This window comes from Urocitellus parryii, chromosome 13 (assembly GCF_045843805.1).
Source record: "Urocitellus parryii isolate mUroPar1 chromosome 13, mUroPar1.hap1, whole genome shotgun sequence".
In the NCBI taxonomy this organism is placed as follows: Eukaryota; Metazoa; Chordata; class Mammalia; order Rodentia; family Sciuridae; genus Urocitellus; species Urocitellus parryii.
Window position 1 is genome coordinate 36,166,935 of NC_135543.1, and position 24,583 is coordinate 36,191,517.

Consider the following 24,583-nt stretch of genomic DNA (forward strand, 5'->3'; position numbering starts at 1 on the left):
AAAAAAGACCCAAATTAATAAAATTAGAGATGAAAAAGGGAGAAATCACCACAGATATCATAGAAAACCTAGAAGAAATGGCTATATTTGTAGACACAGTTTTGACCTGCCAAAACTGAATCAAGAGGACACAGAAAACCTAAACAGATCAATAACTAGCAAGGATGTAGTAGTAGTAATAAAAAATCTTACCACAGGGCTGGACTTGTGCCTCAACGGTAGAGCACTTGCTTAGCATGTGTGAGGCACTGGGTTTGATCCTCAGAACCACATAAAAATAAAATAAAAATATTGTGTTCACCTAAAAAAAAAAAAAAACCTAAAAAATAAATATTAAAAAACAACAACAAAAAAACCTTACCACAAGGAAAAGCCCAGGAGTAGATGGATTCTCAGCTGAATTCTACCAGACCTTTAATGATGATCTGCTGTCAATACTCCTCCTACTCCACGAAATAGAATGGAAGCAAGTATCACCCTTATACCAAAATATGATAAGAACACATCAAGAAGAGAAAACTACAGACCAATACCCTGCTGAACTTAAATATAAAATCATATTAACAGAGCTACAGTAATAAAAACTGCATGGTGCAGGCATACAAACAGACACAAAGATCAATGTTATCAAATAAAAGGTACAGAAACAAACCCATACAGATACAGTCATCTGATCCTTTACAAATGTGCCAAAAATGCATGCTGAAGAAAAGACAGCCTTTATAACAAATGAGGCTAGAACCTTTTCACCCTGTAAAAATTGACTCAAAATGGATCAAAGATCTAGGAATTAAACCAGAAACTATGCAATTCCTTGAAGAAAAGTTTTGCCTCAACATTCCAACATACCGGCACAGGCAACAACTTACTCAATAGGACCCTGAAAGCTCAGGAAATAATGCCAGGAAAATTAACACATGGGATGACCAGTATAAAGTTTCTGCACAGCAAAGCAAACAATTAAGAATATGAATATAGAACCTACAGAATAGGAGAAATCTTTGCTAGCTACTCTCTGATAGAGGATTAATATATAAAGAATATATAAAGAACTCGAAAAACTTAACACCAGGGCTGGGGCTGGGGTTCAGTGGTAGAGTGCTTGCCTAGCATGTGTGAGGCCCTGGGTTCGATCCTCAGCACCACCTAAAAATAAATAAATAAAATAAAGATATTGTGTCCGACTACAACTAAAAAAATAAATACCAAAAAAAATTTAAAACCCCCAAGCCATTAAAAAAAAAAAAACACACCAAAACAAAACAAACAAAAACCCCCAAATAAACCTATTAAAAATGGGCAAATTGGCCAGGTGCAGAGGCACACGTTTATAATCGCAGAGCTCAGGAGGCTGTGGCAAGAGGATTGCAAGTTCAAAGCCAGCCTCAGCAACTTAGTGAGGCTCTAAGCAACTCAGTGAGACTATCTCTAAAAAAGGGCAGTGCCCCCCCCCCCCCGAGTTCAATCTTTGGTACCAAAGGTGGGGGAAAATTAAATAGACACTTCTAAATAGACATTTCTCAAAAGAAATACAAATAGCCAATAAATATACAAAAAAAAATGTTCAATATCTTTAGCAATCAGGGAAATGCAACTCAGAACCAGACTGAGATTTCATCTCACTCTAGTTAGCATGGCAGTCATCAAGAATACAAACGTCCTTTCCACGATACTCAGGGAGGGGTCCATTCAGCATTGTTCTTGATTCTAATCGTAACTTTAAAGGGAAACTGTCACAATGTCTGGAGCCCTTGAAGTCCTGCAAATGAAGCAGGAGGATGTCCTCAAACTCCTTGCAGCAGAAACCCACTTAGGTGGCACCAACCTTGGTTTCCAGATGGAACAATATTTCTACAAAAGGAAAAGTGATGGCATCTACATCATAAATATGAAGAGCACCTGTGAGAAACTTTTACTGGTAGCTTGTGCCATTGTTGCCATTAAAAACCCTGCTGATATCAGTGTCATATCCTCTAGGAATACTGGCCAGTGAGCTGTGCTAAAGTTTGCTGTTACCACTGGAGCCAATCCTATTGCTGGTTGCTTCACTCCTGGAACCTTCACTAACCAGATCCAGGCAGCCTTCCGGGAGCCAAGTCTTCTGGTGGTTACTGATTCTAGGGCTGACCACCAGCCTCTTAAAGAAGCATCTTATGTCAATCTGCCTACCCTCCTCTGTGCTATGTGGACACTGCCATTCCATGCAAGAACAAGGGTGCTCATTCTGTGGGTCTGATGTGGTGGATGCTGGCCTGAGAAGTTCTGCACATGTGCTATACCATTTCCCATGAGCACCAATGGGAGGCTATGCCTGATCCATACTTCTATAGAGATCCTGAAGAGATTGAAAAGGAAGAGCAGGCTGCTGCCGAAAAAGCTGTGACCAAGGAGGAATTTCAGGATGAATGAACTACTCCAGCTCCTGAGTTCACTGCTGCTCAACTGCCGTTGCAGACTGGTCTGAAGGTGTGCAGGTGCCCTCAGTGCCTATCCAGCAGTTCCCTACTGAAGACTGGAGTGTCCAGCCAGCCACTGAAAACTGGTCCACTGTTCAGGCCACTGAGTGGGTAGGAACAACCACCGAGCGGTCTTGAGCTGTTCTGAGGACACTTATTAATAAGCAAATGGAAATAAGGTTACAGAGAATAAATACCAGTTTCTTAAAAAGAATACAAATGTACAATAATAAATGCTGGAGAGGATGTGGAGAAAAAGAAATACTGCTACACTGTTGGTAGACATTGTTGGTAAAATTATAAATTAATATAACCAATATGGAAATAATTATGGAAGTACCTCAAAAAACTAGAAACAAAACCACCATATGACCCAGTTAATACCATTCCTGGATGTTTATCCTATATGAATTAAAAGTTAGCATACTATAACAATACATGTATACTCATGTTTACAGTAGCACAATCCACAACAGCCAAACTTGAGAACATTATGTTAACTGAAATAAGCCAAACTCAGGAAGCTGAGGGTTGAATGTTTTTTTTTTTTTCACATTTATACAGAAGCTAGAGAGGAAAAAGGAAAAGAAAGGTGATGGAAAAATCTAAGGGAGATCAGTAGAGTAGAGGAAAGAGACCCAGTGGAAGGGAGGAAGGAAGAAAGGAGAAATACTAGGGAATTTTGTTGACCAAATCATATTTTATATTGTATACATGTACAAATATATAATAACAAATCCCACCATTATGTGTAACTACAATATATACCAATAAAAACAGATGGAAAAATATTTGGAAGCTAAAACTTCACCAGTTAAATCTAATTTATCAAATAGCAACGAAGAAAGGAAATTTAAAAAGACAGTAAACAGAAAACTAGATTCATTAGATCAAAATTTATGATATTCTAGCTCAATCCAACTGTTTTTTTCACTTGAGCTTCTGTGTGTGTCTAAAGAAAACATATGACCATGCTGAGTGGTATCATTTCAAACTTACAGCCACAAACCTCAAGTAGACTCAGCACTTCCAACAGCACTGCCACATTTCCTAATCAACTCCTTCAAACTACTACCTCTCCACAGATCCTAAAACTTCTCCCTGCCTCCTCACTGTCAACCTTGTTTCTAATTTCACTGGACAAAATAAATAAACAAAAACCTTCAGATGAGAAGTTCCATAGTCCCATCAACACATGTACCATCCTGTATGCACCTGAGATTATAAACGTTGCACTTTCTCCTACTACACAATGCCTGAATACCCTGGTTCTCATCAAAGCAAACTATATCCCTTCTCACCTATGTTCAGGCTCTTGGTATGACTCTTCTCTCAAACTTTCCCTCTCAACTGGATCATTTCTATCACCACACAAACATACTGTACTAATACCACCTTTATAAAAGATAAAGGAAAAAGCCTCCCTGATTGTATGCTCTCCCCATTTAGCAACCCTTTCTCTTTCTTCTTCACAACAGCTTAACCTCAGAAGCACTGCTACATTGCTCACTCCATTGCTTTACCGCCCACTTGCTTCCAATTTGATTTTATTATGAAGTATAGCACAAATACTGATATGGAGTGCACACAAAAGGGAGCTGAATGAGTTGCTGAGCTAACACTGTGTAACCACCATTCAGAAAATGCTGCCAGCACCTCACAAGCCCCCTTGCTCCTGTTAATCTGTTTCCTTCCCAAGAGTGATCAATCACTATACTGTATTAGTTATTTTGCCCATTTTGACTCCCCACAAATAGCAGCACTCTCTGAATATTCTTATTTGATTGCTTTGCTCAATATAATATTGTTAAAATTTTGGTGAGATTCATCCATGGTGTGGCAAGTAGCTTTTGTTCATTTTTACTGCTTATAAACTATTGTATGAACATACCACATTCTATTATTGACGAACAGATGTTTTTCAGTTCAGAATGAATAAAACAGCACTGCTATAAACACTTTGGTCCTTATCACCTAAACATTTCTAAGATAACTTGGAGTGAAATTGCTGGGCCATGAAGAATGTAAAGGTTCACTTTAGTAGATACTGACATATTTTTCAATGTGGCTGCACCAATTTAAACTCCAAAAGTGTGTAAGAATATAAATTGGTATGTCACTGTGGGTTTTTTTTCCCCTTTTTAATTTCTAGTGAGTCTCAGTACCTGTCTCATGTTTATGGCAGTTGAATGATTATTGATTATGCAAATGATTATGCATCTTCTATGATATTTGTTTCCCACACGCTTTTTTATTGGATTGTCTTTTTCTTATTGATATGTAGCAATTTTTAAAAATTTCTGGATCTAAGAACATTACTGATTATGAATGTCATAGATAATATCACTTCAATGACTTAGTTATTTCCTTTCACTCTTTTTTTAAATGAACAGAAAGTCTTTGATGAGGGGATCAGAGTGCAGCTCAGTAGTAAAGTAGGTGCCTAGCATGTCCAAGCCCACAGGTTCAATCCCTAACATGGCAAAATAATAATAATAATAATAATAATAATAATAATAATTAAAAATAAGTCTTCAGTGTAGTCAAATTTATTAAGCTTTTCCTTCATATTTTTTGTGTGCTTTTGTGTTTTAAGAACTCTTTCCCAAGTGTAAAAGGATATTCTCCTATGTGATCATCTAAGGTTTTACTGCTTTGCCTTCACATTTATATCTGTTATACATATGAAATATAGACTATTCTGTATGATGTGAGGAAAGGTAGTTTCTATTTAGTCCTTAATTATATCAAGTTGACCCATTTGTTTATTTTTTTAGAAGATCATCCTTCTACTACTATGTACTGCTACCATTGTCTTCAACCAAGTGTTCAAAGTATGCATGAGACTGGTTATAAACTCACTACTTTGCTCCACTGATTTATTATATTATGCCATATTATCTTAATTACTATAGTTTTCTTTAAAAAATTTTTCATAATTCTTCTATAGGAATGTTTGAGCCTCCCAGGTCTTTGCATTTCCAGTGACATTCAAGAATCAATTTGTCAAATCACATATACACAAGGTTATGAATAAGACTACAATAAATTTATAAATTAATTTGGAGAGAAGGAACATCTTTATAATATTGAGCAGTCCAATGAATATGAGGCATTTCTTCATTTATTTAGGCTTCTAATTTCTCTCAATGTTTTAGAATTTTCCTTAAAGGGTAGGTTGTTTTATTTTTTGATATTTTACATTTTCTGACTACATCTTAAGTGACACTTAAAAAATTTATTTTCTAGCTTTTGTCAGAAAACAACTGACATAGAAATACAATAGTTCTTTCTTATAAATACTGACCTTAAAGCCACCAACCTTTTTGAATACTTACTGATTTGAATCTTTATCTATACTTTGTTTGGATTTTCATCCTACACAATCATTTCAACTGTAAATAATATGGCTCAATTCCTTCTTTTTGGATCCTTTTCTTGTCTCCTTACACTGGCTAAGCCCTGCTGTGTGACAATGAATGCCAGTAAGTTGTGTTCCAAATCTCAGAGAGAAAGGTTTTGAAATTATTTTTAAGTATGGACAAGGTAGTGTTCTGTTTGTTTAGGCTCTCTATATCAGACTAAGGAAGTTCCCTTCTGCTCTTAATTTGCTAAGGAGGTTTATCTTGATAGTGACAAATTTACAAATAATTTCTCTGCATCTAATGAAACAGTCACATAATTTGTAACTTTCCCCTGTTAATTAGTAAATTTTACTGAGTTTCAAATACTAAACCAACTTCCTATGTCTGAATAAAACAATTTGGTGTTAATGTATCAACTTAACATACTGCTGGCTTTAACTAACTCATGTAATTAATGTCAGTATGAACTTGTCAAATTTAAGATCTTATGCGCTGATTACAGGAAACACATTTAGTAATGTTCCCTCCTGTTTTAGTATCTAAAAAAGTTTCTGTTAGTTTCAAAGTATTTCTTCCTTAAATATATATAAAAACCTAATTTGTTAACAAAGCTGTCTATGCCTGAAAGTCTGTTAGTATTTATGTATGTATGTTTTTAGATAGTTTTTAAATGATTAATTCTACTTATTGATAGTTATAGTACTTTATATTTTCCACTTTTCTCTGGTGTCACATTTTTCTAGGAACTGTTAATTTTATCTAAAGTCTTAAATAATTTTATTCATAATATTGACTTGTAATCTTACTTTGGTTTTGGTAAAAAAAAAAAAAAACATGAGGTCTACCTTCTTAATAGATGTTTAAGTGAATAACGAGTAGTGCAATCTATAGACAATGCTATACAGTAGACCTCTACCTAATTATCTTGCAAAACTGAGGCTTTATACTTACTGATAAACTTCTCATTTTCCCTGCCCACCACAATTCTATCCTCTGCTTTTGTGAGTTCAACTATCCACTTATAATACTTTACACAATCCACTTATAATAATTTAAATATCTACAAGATATGCAGTGATACTCTCTTTTTCATTCCTGGTACTTACTATTTAGGAAAGCATTTCTTGTTTTGTTAACTCTTCAAAGAGCTAACTTACAGCTCTGTTGAGTCTCAATACTTTATGTTTGTAGTCTATTTTATTAATTTCGGCCCTTAATAATTATTTTCAGATCTGGACATATAATAACCCCCCCCTCCTTTCCATTCCTTACTTAAATTATCTGTGACTCCTTCTATTTTCTTGATTGGTTAGTTTTATTAGTTTTTTCAATGAACCAGCATTTGACATTGCTGTTTCCTCTATCATATACTTACTTACTATTCCAAGTTTTATTAAATCTTTTAAGTTCCTATTTTTGCTTCTATTTGCTCTGAATTCAATTTTCTGTTCTTTGTCTAACTTCCTAAAACGGACAGGTCATTAATTTTCTATCTTCTTTTTAAAATATTAAGTGTATTCAGAGTTATATAATTTCAGCTAACTGAAATGCATCTCACAAGTTTTGAATTGTAATAGTGGCATTATTAATTAAGATAATTAAGTATTTTCTTCCTCAGTGAATTTAATACCTGGTTAATAGGAGTTACAAAGAGAAGACAGACAAATGGGACACATGGATCTGTCCAATAATGATATAACACTTACAGGCCAGATTTCACACCTTTATTACCACAAGCACACAATTTATTTGATTTCAAGGACAGTGGGTTCACAATTCCTCTATATACAATTACTAATCTATAGGGAAGAAAGAAAACAGAGACACATGTTCAATGACGCCACAGAGATGGAGTCAGCAAAATGCAAGTTAAGAACAGACAATTCTACTTGCATTCATCAAATAGTAAACTGTAGGGGAGAAAGATGGACAAGGATCTTAGGTTTAAGAGACATGCACCAGATGCAATGTAACCACCTTATTTCTACCCTGATACTATAGAAAAGGAAACTATATGGATAATCTGCTTCTACCTTATTGTCCACAGATGTTTCTAATCTAACATAGTGCAGATAGGTTTCTACACAGGTTTCTCTATAAAGGCTGCTCTTGTCATATCAGCTGCTTACCCTAATGTAAATGACTCTAACAAGAGTAAAAGTCCAAAATGGATACCACAGTTTATTTAATAATTTAATTTTGAAAGTTACATTTTGCTACTCATATCCTGTATTATTGCTCAAACAGACCAAACCTAGTACAATGTGAAAAGAGACTTCACAGAGGTGAGATTGTTATTATCTAGAGGCAAAGATTGTTGAAGACTATCTTAAGAGGGGACAGATGAGTATATAAACTGAGACTGTTGGGAATTGTTGAAGGTAGGCTGTGAACACATGAAGGTTCATTATTTACTATCTCTATTTTATTTTTATACACATTTGAAATGTTTCATAATAAAAAATGTAAAAATTGTTTAAAAAGTGGGGGGATGCCACTATAAAAAGGTAATTTTATGGTAGTAAAGAGTCCCTCTGAGATCTCATGGCTGGTCAAAAGGATTGCATATAGCAGCTGTACTTTTGTCAAGTCTGAGGAAGCCTCATCAAGCCTAAAATCTGTTGTGCAAGCATGTGTATCACACCATTTATGTTTTAAATATAATGAAACTATTCACTATCAAAAATTAGTGACTTAGGGGCTGGGGATGTGGCTCAAGCGGTAGCGCGCTTGCCTGGCATGTGTGCGGCCTGGGTTCAATCCTCAGCACCACATACAAAGATGTTGTGTCCATCGAAAACTAAAAAAATAAATGAATATTAAAATTCGCTCTTTCTCAAAAAAAAAAATTAGTGACTTATAATGCTACTTACTGATAAGATTAAGAACCACATAAAGGAGGCTTTCAAGATGGCAGAATAGAAATCACTCTCCTGGCTGCTCCATGGTATGAAACCAAGAAAGCAGACAGGCAGCTTCTCAGCAAGTAAGGTATTGGAAAACTTCAGAGACACTGTAAGTCCACAGGGTAGAAACTCTGCTGCTTCAGATCCACACTGTTAAATGGGCAGACATACAAACAACATGAAAAAGTAAGGAAACAAATTGCCCCAAGCAAACCAAGATATATATTTCCAATAACAGAATGAATTGACACCACAGTGGAATAAATGTCAGAGGAAGAGTTTAGAATATACAAAGCTAAGCTGACTTGCAAGGTAAGGGACAGTTTAGGGAGTAAAATCAGAGAGAAAAACAGAGAGTGAAAGATCACTTTAATAAAAAGAGATTCTAGGAGGAAAAAAGAAAGCAGAAATCCTTGAAATGAATGAACCAATAAACCAAATTAAAAATTCAATTGAAAGCATCACCAACAGACTAGATCACTTGGAAGATAGTTTCATGCAAAAAAGACAATATACATAATCTTTTTTTTCATGGGGGTGGTGGGTACTGGGATTTGAATTCAGGACAACTCGGCCACTGAACCACAACCCCAGCCCTATTTTGTATTTTATTTAAAGACAGGGTCTCATTGAGTTGCTTAGTGCCTCAATATCGCTGAGACTGGCTTTGAACTCTCAATTCTCCTGCCTCCGAGTCACAGAGATTATAGGCGTGTTCCATCACACCTGGCCCAAAATATATAGTTTTAAAAACAAAGTTGACCATGGAGAAAAGATGTAACAACACCATGAAGAGAACTTCCAAGAAATATGGGATAACCTGAAAAGACCAAATTTAAGATTTACTGAGAGAGATGAAGGCTCAGAGATACAAATGAAAGAAATATACAATCTTTTCAATGAAAAAATAATCAGAATTTCCCAAAACATAAAGAATGAAATGAAAAATCAATTACAGGAGGCTTACTGAATCCTAATTATACAAAATTACAACAGACCCATACCAAAGGATATTATTATGAAAATGCCTAACATACAGAATAAGGGTAGAATTTTAAAGGCTGCTAAAGAAAAACAACTGGTATTGTTTAGAGGGAAACCAATCCAGATTTAAGCTGATCTCTCAATTCAGACCTTCAAAGCTAAGAGGTCCTGGAAAAATATATACCAAGCTATGAAAGAAAATGGATGCCAGCCAAGAATACTATAACCAGCAAAATTAAGCTTCAGAATTGATGATGAAATAAAAAACTTTCATGATTAAAAAAAAAGTTATAAGAATTCACAACTAGAAAGCCTGCATTACAAAACATACTCAAGATATTTCATGAAGAAGAAATGAAAAATAAAAACGAAAACAAGCAAAGGGAGGAATTACACTACAAGAACAGTGAATCAATGGTAAAACAAATTCAAATTAAAAACCAGAAATAAATCCAAATGACGGAATAAAAATCATATCTTAATGACAAAACACTGAATGTAAATGGCCTAAACTCATCAATAAAAAGACAAAAGACTGGCAGACTGGAATAAAAATCAAGACCCAACAATATGCTATCTCCAAGACACTCATCTCATAGGCAAAGACATCCACAGATGGAGATAAAAGGATGAGAAAAAACATATCATTCACATGGATCTCCTAAACAAGCAAGGGTTTTTCTCCTCTTATCAGATAAAGTGGATTTCAAGCCAAAGTTAATCAAAAGGGAAAAAGGACATTTCATCCTGCTTAAGGGAATTATACATCAACAAGACATAACAACTGTAAATATTTATGCCCCAAATAATGGAGCATTTATTTACATCAAACAAACTATTCTCAATTTCAAGAATCAAACAGACCACAAAACAATAATATCAAGTGACTTTAACACACCTGTTTTACGATGGAATAGATCCTCCAAACAAAAACTAAATAAAGAAGCTATAGACCTAAAAACTAAAATTAACTACTAAAATTCACACTGAAAAGGACAAGACACTACTAAAATACAGATAATAATCAGAACCTATTTTGAAAATTTATACTGTAATAAAAGAAAATCTTGATGATATCAACAAATTTCTAGAGATGTATGACCTACTCAAATTGAATCAGGAGGACATAGAAAATTTAAACAGATCCATTTCAAGAAATGAAATTGAAGACACTATCAAAAGCCTACCAAGGAAGAAAACCCCAGGACCAGATGGATTCTTAGCTGAGTTCTACCAGACATTCAAAGAAGAACCAACATCAATCCTCCTCAAACTATTCTGTGAAATCGAAAAGAGGGAACCATTCCAAAATCAATCTATGAAGCTAGCGTCACCGTGATACCAAAACCAGACAGACACACGAAGGAAATAAAATCTCAGACCAATATCTCTGATGAACACAGATGCAAAATTTCTTAATAAAATACTGGCAAATCACAAAAAAATATATAAAAAGGTAGTGTACTATGATCAAGTGGGGTTCATCCTAGGGATGGCAAGGGTGATTCAACAAATGAAAATCAATAAATGTAATGCATCACATTAAAAGACTTAAAGTCAAGAATCACATGATTATCTCAATAGATACATAAAAAGCATCTGACAAAATACAGCACCTCTTCATGTTAAAAACACTAGAAACACGAAGAACAGTAGGAAAACATACCTCAATATTGTAAAAGCTATATTTTCTAAGCCCAAAGCCAATATCATTCTAAATGAAGAAAAACTGAAAGCATTCCTTCTAAAAAGGAATGCACTCATTCACCACTTCTATTCAACAGAGTCCTGGAAACTGGCCAGAGCAATTAGAGAGAAGAAAGAAATTAAAGGAATACAAATAGGAAAAGATGAACTCAAAATATCCCTATTTGCTGATGACATGATTCTATATTTAGAAGACCCAAAAAACTCCACAGGAAACTTCTAGAACTCATGAATGAATTCAACAAATCAGCAGGATATAAAATTAACACCCACAAATCAACTGTGTTCCTATATATCAGTGATGAATCAACTGAAAGAGAAATTTAAAAACAATCCTATTCAAAATATCCTCCAAGAAAATAAAATCTTTGTAAATCAATCTAACAAAAGAGGTGAAAAGACCTCCACAATGAAAACTATAGAACACTAGAGAAAGAAATTGAAGAAGACCTTAGAAGATGGAAAGATCTCCCATGTCCTTGGATAGGCAGAATTAATATTGTCAAAATGGCCATACTATCAAAAGTGCTATAAAGATTTAATGCAATTCCTATTAAAAATCCCAATGACATTCTTCATAGAAATAGAAAAAGTAGTCATGAAATTCATTTGGGAAACCAAGAGGCTCAGAATACCCAAAGCAATCCTTAACCAGAAAAGTAAAGCAGGAGGCATCATAATACCACACCTTAAACTATACTACAGAGCAACAATAACAAAAACGGCATCATATTGGCACCACAACAAACATGTAGACCAATGGTACAGAATAGAAGATACAAAGACAAATCCATATAAATACAGTTAGTTCAATCTAGACAAAGGTGCCAAAAACATACATTGGAAAAAAGATAGTCAATTCAACAAATGGTGCTGGGAAAACTGTAAATCTATATGTAGCAAAATGAAATTAAACTTCTCTCTCTCACCCTGCACAAAAATCAACTCAAAGTGGATCAAAGACTTAGGCACTAGAGCAGAGATGATATGCCTAAAAGAAGAAAAAGTAGGCCCAAATCTTTATCGGGTCGGCTTAGGACCTGACTTCCTTAACAAGACTCCTAAAGCACAAGAAGTAAAATTAAGAATCAAATAATGGGATGGATTCAAATTAAAAAGCTTCTTCTCAGTAAAGGAAACAATCTATAACGTGAAGAGAGATCCTACAGAATGGGAGAAAATCTTTACCATATGCACCTCAGACAGATCACTAAGAGCACTTCAGGATATATAAAGAACTCAAAAAATTTAACACTAAAAAAAAAAAACAAATAACCCAGTCAATAAATGGTCTAAAGAACTGAACAGATACTTCATACAAGAAGAAATACAATTGATCAACAAACATATGAAAAAATATTCATCATCTCTGGCAATTAGGAAAATGAAAATCAAACTAAGATTTCATCTTACTCCAGTGAGAATGGAAACAATCAAGAATACAAGCAACAAATAATAAGTATTGACGAGGATGTGGAGGAAAAGGTACTCTCATACATTGTTGGTGGGACTACAAATTGATGCAACTTCTTTGGAAAGCAGTATGGAGATTCCTCAGAAAACCTGGAATGGAACCACTATTTAACCCAACTATCCCACTCCTCTGTTAATTCCCAAAGGATAAAATCAGCATTCTGCAGTGACACCACCACATCAATGTTTACAGCAGCTCAATTCACAATAGCTAAATTATGGAACCAACCTAGATGCCCTTTAACAGATGAATGAATAGAGGAAATGTGATATATATACACAATGGAATATAATTCAGCTTTAAAGAAAAATGAAATTATGGCATTTGCATGTAAATGGATGGAACCAGAGAACATCATGCTAAGTGAAATAAGCCAATTCCAAAAAAATCAAAGGCCAAATGTTTTCTCTGATAAGTGGATGCTGATCCATAGGTGGGGGGAGAATGAAAGAACTTCGGATTGTGCAGAGGGGCATGAGGAGAAGGGTGGGATTGTGAGGATGGGAAGGACGGTAGAATGAGACAGACGTTATTACCCTATATATATGTATGATTACTACTGGTATGACTGACTCTGTACCATGTACACAGCCAGAGGAATGAGAAGTTGTGCTCTATTACTATACAATGTGTCAAAATGCATTCTACTGTCATGTATAACTAATTAGAACAAATTAAAAAAAAAACAGAAGGGAGACCAGTAGAAAAGAAGAAGGGGATCAGGGAAGGGAGGGGAGAGAAAAGGGGGTACTCGGTAATAAAACTGATCAAATTATACTGTTTTATTGTGTGTACATATGAATATATATGTTATGTATAATTATAATGTGCCAATAAAAAGGAAAAAAAAGAATGATATTACAGCATTTGCTGGTAAATGGATAGAACTGGAGAACATTATGCTAAGTGAAATAAGCCAAACTCAGAAAATCAAGGGTGGAATATTTTCTCTCATACATGGAAACTAGAGTAAAATAAGGGGAAAAGGCAGGAAGTGAGGGTAGGGGAACCAAATACCATAAAGATATAGGAAAGATCAGTGCAGTAGAAGGACAGTTAGAGGGAGAAGGGAGTGATGAGGCAGGGGAGAAAATGCTGAATGAATTTAACGAAATCACATTATGTGCACATATAAACATACCATAGGGAATTCATTCCATCTTTAAAAGTAGAAAGCACCAAATCAAAAATAAATAAATAAGTAAACGTGTGAAAGAAAGATCAGTAGAGTAGAAGAAGGAGAACAGGGAGAGGGAGGGAGAAGGAAGTGAACAAGGACTGAAATGGAGTACAAAGAGTCCATACATACATGATTTTGTCAAAAAGAACCCAATTATTGCATATAAGTATAATGCTCTAATAATTTTTTTTTCTTCTTCCTGAATAGTCTTTACTTGCTCCAAGTTACTTTTCAGTTTGTTTTGAACTCTACTTTTCATGTTTGAGGATTTCCTATGATGTCTGGTATTCCATGGTTATCTGTTTGTTATTAAGAATGGAGGACCAAAAAACTGATTACAAATAGAATTTATCAGCTATGAGCTTTGGAAAATCCACAATGTCTTTGTAGGGTGTTTTTTTCCTCCAACATGACTAGTCTAACTCTGCTAAAAAAGATTCTCCAATTTTTGGGGGACTGGAAATCCTGGCTGCATTAATGAAAGCCATACAGAGCAAGGTAGCTTGGGATCTCAATAGCCAGAATGTAGGTGATCACTTAATCCCTTTGTCTTTTGCACAGTTCCCTTGCTTTTAACAGAGTCTATTATCATCTAGTCTAAATATCGTGTATTATCTTCTTCACAAGAAACAAGCAGACCTCTTATATTACTGATAGGAATGGAAATTGATGAAACATTTTGGAAAAATGTTTGGCAGTACATGCTAAAGCTCTATAAATTTCTAGCCTATTCTCCCTTCCACAAAAGAAATGAAAGTTTAAATTGTCCAAAAGGAATGCACAAAAATGTCACAATTACTTTATTTACAATAGTCAAAATGTGGAAAGAACACAAATATCTATCAATGTATTTAAAAAACATGGTATATTCATATAACAACCACTATACTACATTGGTGGGGAGAAAAAAGTCAGACATATGCAACAATATGAGTCTCAAAGACATGAGGGAACATACATACACACCTACCTACCATGTGAATCTATTTATAAAAATTAAAAACAAAGACATGTGTATTTATAAAAAATTACATAAATATATTTATATAAATTAAATATATTTATAAAAAATTAAAAACAAAAAATATGTGTAGAGAGGTCACAACAATGGTTGCCTCTGGGGATGGAAGCAAGGACTGAAAAAGAAAATAAGGGAAATTTAAGGAGTGATGAAGATGTTCTGTCTTGGTCTAGATGATGGTTACACAGTTGCATACATACATAAAAAAATCCGATAAGCTGTAGCCTTAAGTTATACACAACTTGAATCTTTTTATAAAAAAAATACATAAATATTTTGGTAATAACAAAGTTTAAAATCTCCTATTAATCCATTAAGATAAATGATTATTTTCCAATAACTGGAATAATCAGCAATATCATGAGGTATTCTTTTATTATCATTTAAATATGCTTTAATTTCATTAAGTAGTAACTTAATAAATGTAACATTCACTTTAAGAACAATCAGCACTAAAGTGCAATTTACTGGGAATTCAGAACATATTTTTCATTCAAATACTAATGGGCCCACACTAGGTACTTACCCTTCTAATCTAACATCTGGTAAAGATCTGTTGAGTGCAATCATCTCACTTGCCATTAAATTGAACTGATTGATTTTAAACATCTCTTTCATCTTTTCTTGATCCTCTTTAGGAATGACAACTGGTTTCCCCATTTCTCCAGGACCTTCATGAGGTTTTTGTACTGGCTCTAGAACTAATAAGGAGGAAAAACTTAAATTAATTTCATAGCAATTAATTTATGTTTCTGTTTAATAACATTTGAATTGAAATTGTGCCCTCAAAAACTAGAGCCATTTCTGAGCCCAAAATCTCCCACTCTGTTAATACTCTAAGGGGTTGGGTTGTCCTCTACTTCCATGCTGGGATGACCTGACTCAAGACGTATTCACTTTGTCCTATTCATCTGAATTGCTGCATAGTTTTGCATTCCCATCTCAAATATTTTTGCCACATTAAGTTTCCCAAAGCACAGCCTTCATGTTTTTTCTCATGGTCTCCTAAAGTCCAACCTCTTTAATAAAGAATTAAATTCAACTTTCCAAACCTATTATCCATTTGGTGCTGCTCCACAACCCCTCAGAGTATTCCTTCCTTCAGTTCAATACTGACTCACTACTTTCCTTCAAATGTGCTTCATGTTCTCTTGCTTCTATGCCTTTGTTCAAACAGGTCCTATCCCTTGACATCCCCTTCCCACTCCTATCTCTGCAATATAAACCCACATTTATCATGCCAGGCCCAACAGCTTTTTTAATCTTTCTATGAAAGTCATTTAAGATTCTTGATTATCACACCAATTTCATCTGGAACTCTTACTTCTCTAATCAATTGCTAACTCCAACTATAATGATTACTAACCTGTTTTGCAACACCCCCCACTATGTCACATTTCTTTTTTCGACAGGGATTTGAGTCTTCCTATATCTTCTATGGAGTTTAGTGTGGTGCCTTATAACAGCTTTGTTAACTATATGCTGAATTAATATGTTAAGTAAAAATGCTACTCAAAATAAGTTAAGATGAAAATCCTACACTTGATAATGATAGGTACTATAATGAAGTTTATGCAAGGTGGAGCATCAGGAACAATAATTCTAACCAAAAGCAGTGTTATAGCATTATATGTACATGTGTGTGTAATACAAAGTAAGCAATATGCCCCATTAGCACTTAAAAAACATTACTCCTTGTTTTAATCCTTTTGAGATGTTAATAAATGTTCCAAGAAAAATAGGTTCTGAGATACTGAACTTTGAAAATATTGTGTTATATTTCTCATGTAAAAGGGACAGAGAATGTGATAAGGCCATAAATAGAAAAAAATATGTCCTGCATGTTACTTGTTTATTTTTAAAGCTGAAAATTTTATTTTCCTTTAGTGTTTTTTTATGTTTGTGGTGTGTGTGTGTTGGGGGGGTGGAAACTGGAGATTGAACCTAGGGATGCACTGAATAATATCCTCATCCCTTTTTATCTTTTGAGACAAGGTCTCACAAAGTTGCTGAGGCTGGCCTTGAACTTGTTATCCTCCTGCAGGGATCCTTTCCTCACAGGGTTTACAGGAGTACGCCAACATGTTGGGCCCTTCTACTGTGTTTTTTAGGCATTCTCAAAATATCTACCAATTAGATATGATTTTTTTTTAAGTAGCATTAAGGGAATAGAAGAGCCATCTCTTCCATTCAGGCTTTATCTGCCCAATAACAGCACTAGTTGGTAAAGTTGTTCTGTAGGATGACTGCTGCAGATGGTGGTACAAAGCAAACTATCAGAAATGCAGAGTACGAATTTATTCAGTGTGTTTTCAACAAGTTTCTCAGAATATAAAAATCCATTTCATAGAACTCTTAATAAAAAATGATGTACAATAATTTCCCCTGTTCTTAGAATAAACTGGTTTTAGGAAAAACATTAAAATATTAAGAAATAATTTTTAAAATTGTAGAAAACACAAATAATACAGTTTTGAAAACAAATTCTGTCAACTATCTACCAAGCAAATAAGCTCTTTAAATATAGGGTTGGCAGAATTTTAAAAAAATTCTCAACAAGTATAATAAAAACAAAATGTGTAATGTCTTTTTTCTTTTTTTAACTTTCAAAATCATTAATCATAAAACTCTTAAAGATCATGTCTACTTACTTACCTCTGAAAATAAAGGGCAATCAACAGATTATGGGATTGGAATGTACAGGGATCAACAGGAAGGAGTAGAGGTGACAATGATCTTTTATGGATGGCACACATAAAGAAAAGGTGGGAGACATCTAGTGGCCCTGATTATAAATATTCTTCTCTTACCTTCGTTTGATTTTGGTATAAGGTTAAAAGAGAAATATTTTCATGCTGCTCAATTTAAAAATTATGAGTATTAAGTTACACATTCATCTTCTATAATGAGTTTTTGCTAAGAGTTAATAAAGATCCTGAATCTGATCAAACCTCTGGACTGTCTACCAATTCAAAAAAATATGGGAGAAGAATAACATAATAAACAACATTAAAAGGGATACAAATCCCGGCTGTGGGAAACTGGAAAAAAAGGAACAATACAATTTTTTCTTTTTCATCAACAAAAAAGGGAGGTTGGGGGACAATGAGAAAGAAGTATCTGTGCCATAAGACTAGCCATGAACTGATAACTCTTGAAGTTGATATAAGTTCAATTTTCTGTTCTCTCTTTTGTTTGTTTCAAATTTCAATGGTGATGGGCATGAAGAAGAACTCAATAAATTAAAGAAATTATTATCTTAAGAACTATATAGTATAAGTGTGATTGTTTATAGCATAAGAAACTAGATATGATTAGAAATTTAAATCTTGCCCCATCATTGTTGACTTTGAGATCTTAAAGAATCAAGCCAAGAATGTATAACACATAGAATCCTTCTGTTGCAATATTTTATAAGTTTAATAACCTGGTACTTATTATATTTAAGTTCTAGTATAAGGCCTACATCTAATTTATTGGTACACATGAGATATCAGAGCCACATTCAAAATTACCATTAATCACAAGTTGTATGACTTCCAGCAGCTCAGGAGGCTAAGGCAGGAGGATCTCGAGTTCCAAGCCAGCCTCAGCAAAAGCAAGGTGCCAAGCAACTCAGTGAGACCCTGTGTCTAAATAAAATATAAAACAGGGCTAGGGATGTGGCTCAGTAGTCAAGTGCCCCGTCGAGTGCCCCTGAGTTCAATCCTCAGTACACCCCCCAATCCAAAAAAGTTGTATGACTACTGTGTGACTTACAGAATCTATTATAATACTCTAAAGAAGAAATGGTAATGGTAATATCCTAAAGAATTACATGAACTATTAATTTTCCTTGGCAAAGCGGCCTGGATAAAATGTATGCAGCTATGAATATATTTAAATATTAGTGCTAGAAAGCAACCAACAAAAAAGATGGTTTTAACTTTTCTTGTACTCACCTATCTTTCTTATAAATTAAAAGGGTATTTAGGGGCTGAGGGTATACTTCAGAGCTGGAGTGCATGCTTAGCAAGCATCAGGGTTTGGGTACAAGCCTCAGAACCAAAACACACATACACAAAAGAATTTAGGACAATTTTTGTTTGAAATTAATTCAAATGGGGCTTAGGTATCATTTCAACAACTGAAAAACTTTTTTGGCATAAAATTTTATATGTAGATAAATTCTAAGAATCAAATCAACTTTGAAAAGGGAGTGACAAAAGTGTCTGTGGAGATTTGGATAAGTGTCTCCCAAAGATCTGTGCATTAAAATGCTTGGTCCCTAATTCGTGACACTATTGGACCGTGGTAGAACCTTTAAGAGTTGGGGCCTGGTTCAAAGTCTTCTTTCTGGTCATATGGAGACATGCTCCTTATGGGGATGTTGGCACCCTATGCGTCCCACTCTTCTCTTTTTGCTTCCCTGCCACAATGAGGCAAGTAGCTTACTCTGTCATGTGCTCCCATCATGACATACTGTCTTGCCAGGAGCCCAAAAGCAACAGGTAATTTATCTCAGGTATTTTGGTCACAGTGAAGAAAACCTAACACAGTGTGATTCCTAAGTATTATGTGAGGACAAAAATACTTTTAGTAAATACTTCTGATAAGCTTCATTTACATTACAATTAGAGACATGTCATGTTTTAATAAACTTAATTACCAAGAAAACTACTGATTCACTCTGAAAGCCTGAACATAAAACATACACAAACTACAGGACATACTTTGAGTGTACTTTAGTCAATCCTTCAAATTTCTAATCTGTGGTTTTTTCATGGAAATGGAATAAAGATGTTGAAGTTACAACTCCTTTTGTGGGGGGAGGTTATTAATAAAAAGTAAAAAAAAAAAACTGTCTTCCAAACTATTTTTTGTCTTATTAAAAATTATCATCTTTATGTAATATACTTCACCTATTCCAAAACCTTTTGACCACATTTTAACGTTTCTGAAATTGGAATGTGGCTTACAATAATTGGAATATATTTGTTTTCACAGTGGCATATAAAATAGATATCCTATAAACAAAGATTTACGACGTACTGAAATTTAGTATATTATCTGATTCTTTTAAACTTAAAATATCATCTATAAATAAATTCACTTCTAACACTCTGCTACTTCAATATCCTTGCCAATTTCAACCTTTGTTCCAATCTCATGTACAATTTATAAAACTCTAAATGATTTTTAAATAATTCTAATAGAGTTTCTGAAAGCTTTTAATGATAATATTTTTACAAAATCTTTTAATCATTGGAAATTCTTTCTGTAAACTGTGCCCTCAATGTTTCCTAATATTTGACAACTAACAAAAGAGCCTGAAAATTAAACCAACAATATTTCAATGATCTGGATATCAAGTAGAGTGGTAAGCCTGAAGGATCAATTCCTACTTAAAACTGAACCTGTAAAAATAATGAACACTCTATATAACATCCAAATTCATAAACTGAAAGAATGAGCAAATCCTGGAAAGTGGAATTCCTAGGCTATAACCCACACTAACCTTGATATTTCAAAGAAGCCCCATCTAGCACTCTAGCATCAGAAGAATTTTTCTACTTTCAGATAGTCTAGAACATAAAACCCACATACAAAACTGTGAGAGAACTACTCAGGAAAACAAAATAAACTATGGAATCACTGAAGAATAGCCCTCTTAAAGGAAGTGGAACCCAAATAATAAATTACTCGGCTCTGACAGAACTACAGACTGTACAACCACTGCACTGAAACTTTACTTCAGGGTAGAGTTTTCAACTGTACTCTTTCCCCTAATCATTTCTCTTCCTTTTGCTTCACCCTCTTAAGACTGTTTTTATAGTATGACAGCAGCTGCTCCAAAGCCTTGTAAGAAACATCACCACACAAGGCCTTCAGTCCTTGCCTTCTGCCTTAAAGCTCAGCCCTCTTTTCTTATTCTTCCACTGCTGACTTCCTTCTCAGTCCATCCCAGTGAACACCAAACACCCCACATCATTACCAAGCCTCTTCATTTTGCCCCATCTACTAGTCTAATTCAAATCCAGCTCTCCTCCAGGTTCCACTAACTTCAAAATCTTTTCTGGGATAATCATTCATTTGCCTTCTTTCCAGCTCCACACTGTTATTTCCAACCATTTCGCCCTTATTTTGTACTTTTGTACAAAACCTACTCCTTTTCTTTGAGGTTCATGCCACTAGTGGTTTTAAACTGTTATTTTACCTTAGGATTCTCCTTAAGAATAATAATCCTTTTCTTATGGTTCTGATACCACACTATCTCATAATTTGATCTTTCAAGTATTCCTTTTTTCCTCTATATTTAAAACCTCTCTTCTCAACTAATATAAATAATATATACATACATACATACATACATAGAAAACCAACTTTGGCTCCATTCCTTTCTTCTGACTTTTGTTTTACCACCTCCCTTTCATACCAAGACTTCCTAGAGAACAAGTTACACATCTCTATTACTTCACTGGTACATCAAATCCACTGGTCTCCACACTTTGTTGTCTGAAATGCCAGGATCACTAGAAACTCCATTACTAAACATATCAGAAACACTTCATCTTAGGTAATTGCACAAATGTCATACCAGAGTCACATCAAAGCTGCTCGTCCTCTGGGAGTTCCACTTCTTACCAACTTGTCTAACCAAGGAGACCTAAGAGTCACCTTAAACTTTCCTTTCTCTTATTCCCAATATTCAATGCTTCCCAAGTTACATAAATTCCACTATTTAAACACTTCTCATATATATGCATTTCCTCTCTACCTTCAGTATAATTTTAGTGTAAACCAGGGTACATTTCCAAATTTTCACCATAGTCTTCAAGTGGTATTTGCTACCTGTCAAATTCTCTTCTAGTTCAATAGCCAATAGACCACCAAAGTGTTCTTCTAAAAGTACAGATTTGATCTGAAGTTAAGGTAACTTAACACCCTTGTTTAAAAATTCTTCAAGAGCATGTCATTGACTAAAGCACAAAGTCCAAAATGTTCATTATGCCATAAGGATTCTCTGACAATCATGAAGTTGTTCCCTCCCCAAGATTCATCCCATGCATCCTCCAACCCATCAACTCTCTATTTCTTATCTTGCACATGCTTCTTTTCTTGGTTTAGTCAGTTTTCATCTCTCATATCAAATACCTGCCTATCCCGATACTCAACTGGAGCACACTTCCTTGTTATACCTTCTCAGTCACCCCAAGCCCTTCCTTCCTTTCTGCTTGTGTACTTCTGTGATTTCTATGATATCATTATTTTAGAATTATTCCCTCTCTCCATTAGACTGAGTTTCTTAAAGGGAGGAATTCTGTCTCACTTAAGATGTTGTTCAACAATGTTATGACTAGCACATAGTGCGTGTCCAGCACTATGAACTCTCTATATAACATCCAAATTCATAAACTGAAAGAATGAGCAATATATCAGCACTTTAAAAATATTCACCAAGTGGATCTTCACAAGCTAATGGCTCTATTCTTTCTCACTTTTAGGCCTTAGAATTTAAGATAGAACACTATAAGCTTCCTATACAGTGGCATTCAACTAGGGTAGAATGAGGGGAAAGTTAATCCATTCTGTTTGAGCAAAGAATACTTGAGTTTCTTACTGATGAATGGGAATATTTGTTCTGTGATTTAAAGGTATACATACAGAAGGTTTAGCTCTGACAACAGTTATGAAGTTGGTGTTTTACTACCCACTAAAGTTACTTAACAGAGGAGTCATAAAGTAAATATTATACAAATAAGCTGACTTTGAATGAAACTGTATTTTATTCAAACTTATGTAGAAAGTAAAAATTTAAAAAGGTAATGGTTAGCCTAGGTATTACTAGCATCCTGTACTAGCAACAGAATCTAACTGAAGGAAAATTTCCCAAGAAGAAATAAAAAGGTAGTTACCAATACAAATGAATAATTTTTAGATTATAAATGTTGAGGGACCAAGTGCCATTTCTCTTATAAAAGTGTAAAAAATTCAAATGTGGCTATATACGCTAAGAAAACCTATGACAAAAGAACTATTATTTACATAATATTCCTTAAATAGTGGAAGTATTATATAACTAATCATAGACAGTTCAGAGCCTTTAACAGTTAAACTAATAACTCTTCACAGTACAGTTATTTTCATTATGGCTAAAGAAGAAAAGAAAAAAAAGGCAACATGTTTGTTGATATGAATGCAAGGAGTTTAAAATCGAATTTTCCAAGTGTTCTCTGCCAAAATATCAGTACCACGTACCTTGGCCCTTCATGTTTTCTTTTCTCCCCCTATATCATTGCAATGAACTCAATGTAGCCCCTATTCTATATCCTGATCCTAAGCCCTCCCTAAAAGCACTAAAGAGAACTATCTGTAGCATTAACAAAAAGAACTCTCCAGATCTCATGTATCTATAAAACTTCTTCCCCACCGAAATAAGATGGCAGGGCAGGAGACACATCTCTTGATACCTAATGGTATTATTTTAATGCTCCAGCAAGCATATGGCATTAGACAAATCTTGTATAAAATTTTGATAGTCCAACTACTAGATTCCCTACATTATTTGCTAACATAAAATAATTTGTAGAAATTTAACTACATTTAATATTGAATATAAAAACAAAATTGAGTGATTAAATAATGATAATTTAATATTAGAAGAACCTATTAAAGAATTGTTAGAAATACGATCACCACATATATAGGAAGCTAGGAATTATACCTAAAATGCTTAACTTTTATATTATTCAAGTTAGTAAAAACTAGTGATATGTTTATCAAAATAGTTGTATTATAAAATGTTACTCACCATCCCCAGCAGGAAGTCCTCTTTCCTTTTTCTCATCACATTTGTTGCATTCACTGAAGTAAAGCAGCAAGAACATATCCAACAGTACCCAAATTAAGGAGGTGGCTAGGACCACCTTGCAATATGCAAATTTTCTCATGGCACTTTAAGTCAAATGCAAAATTTTAAAATATATATATATATATAAATATACAAAGATCATGAAAATTATTCCAATCCAGTTTCATCAGAAATCACATTCACACCCTGTAAAGAAAAGAAGGAAAAACAGTGACTTAAAAAATTTGAAACCTAGAAAACGAATTGTCTAATACATTAAGATATGAATTAATTTCATTAATAATGTGCAATTTCATGATTATACAAATAACTCTTACAAAGCAGTATTCAATAGAAAAATGAATAAAGGATTTAAACAGGCACTTTGCAGAAGAAAAAGATACAACCATGAAGAAATGTGCTCAATTCCCTATAATTAGGCATATGAATTAAGACAATACAAAGTTTGCTATTTCACATCCATCAAACACATGGGTCTCAACTCCCTTTCTATACAACTGCTACATTTATTGAAAACCAAGTTCTGAATTGCCTTGGGTTTGTTTTGTTTTGTTTTGTTTTGTTCTTGGTACTGGAGATTGAACCCAGGACCTTGTGTATGCAAGGAAAGTACTCTACCAACTGAGCTATATCCCCAGC

At 34.3% G+C, this 24,583-nt stretch overlaps 1 protein-coding gene and 1 pseudogene across 1 annotated transcript in view; one reads left to right on the forward strand and one right to left on the reverse strand.

Annotated features, from left to right (window-relative positions):
• Window positions 1-24,583, reverse strand: part of Galnt1 (polypeptide N-acetylgalactosaminyltransferase 1) — a 121,992-nt gene that overhangs the window by 54,922 nt on the left and 42,487 nt on the right. Inside the window, exons 3-4 of the mRNA XM_026400030.2 lie at window positions 23,885-24,130; window positions 15,620-15,794 (exon numbers count right to left, since the gene is read on the reverse strand). Coding sequence (XP_026255815.1) covers window positions 15,620-15,794; window positions 23,885-24,023 — 314 coding nt within the window. The 5' untranslated portion in view covers window positions 24,024-24,130. The remainder of the gene's footprint in view (window positions 1-15,619; window positions 15,795-23,884; window positions 24,131-24,583) is intronic.
• Window positions 1,739-2,594, forward strand: LOC113190634 (small ribosomal subunit protein uS2 pseudogene; annotated as a pseudogene).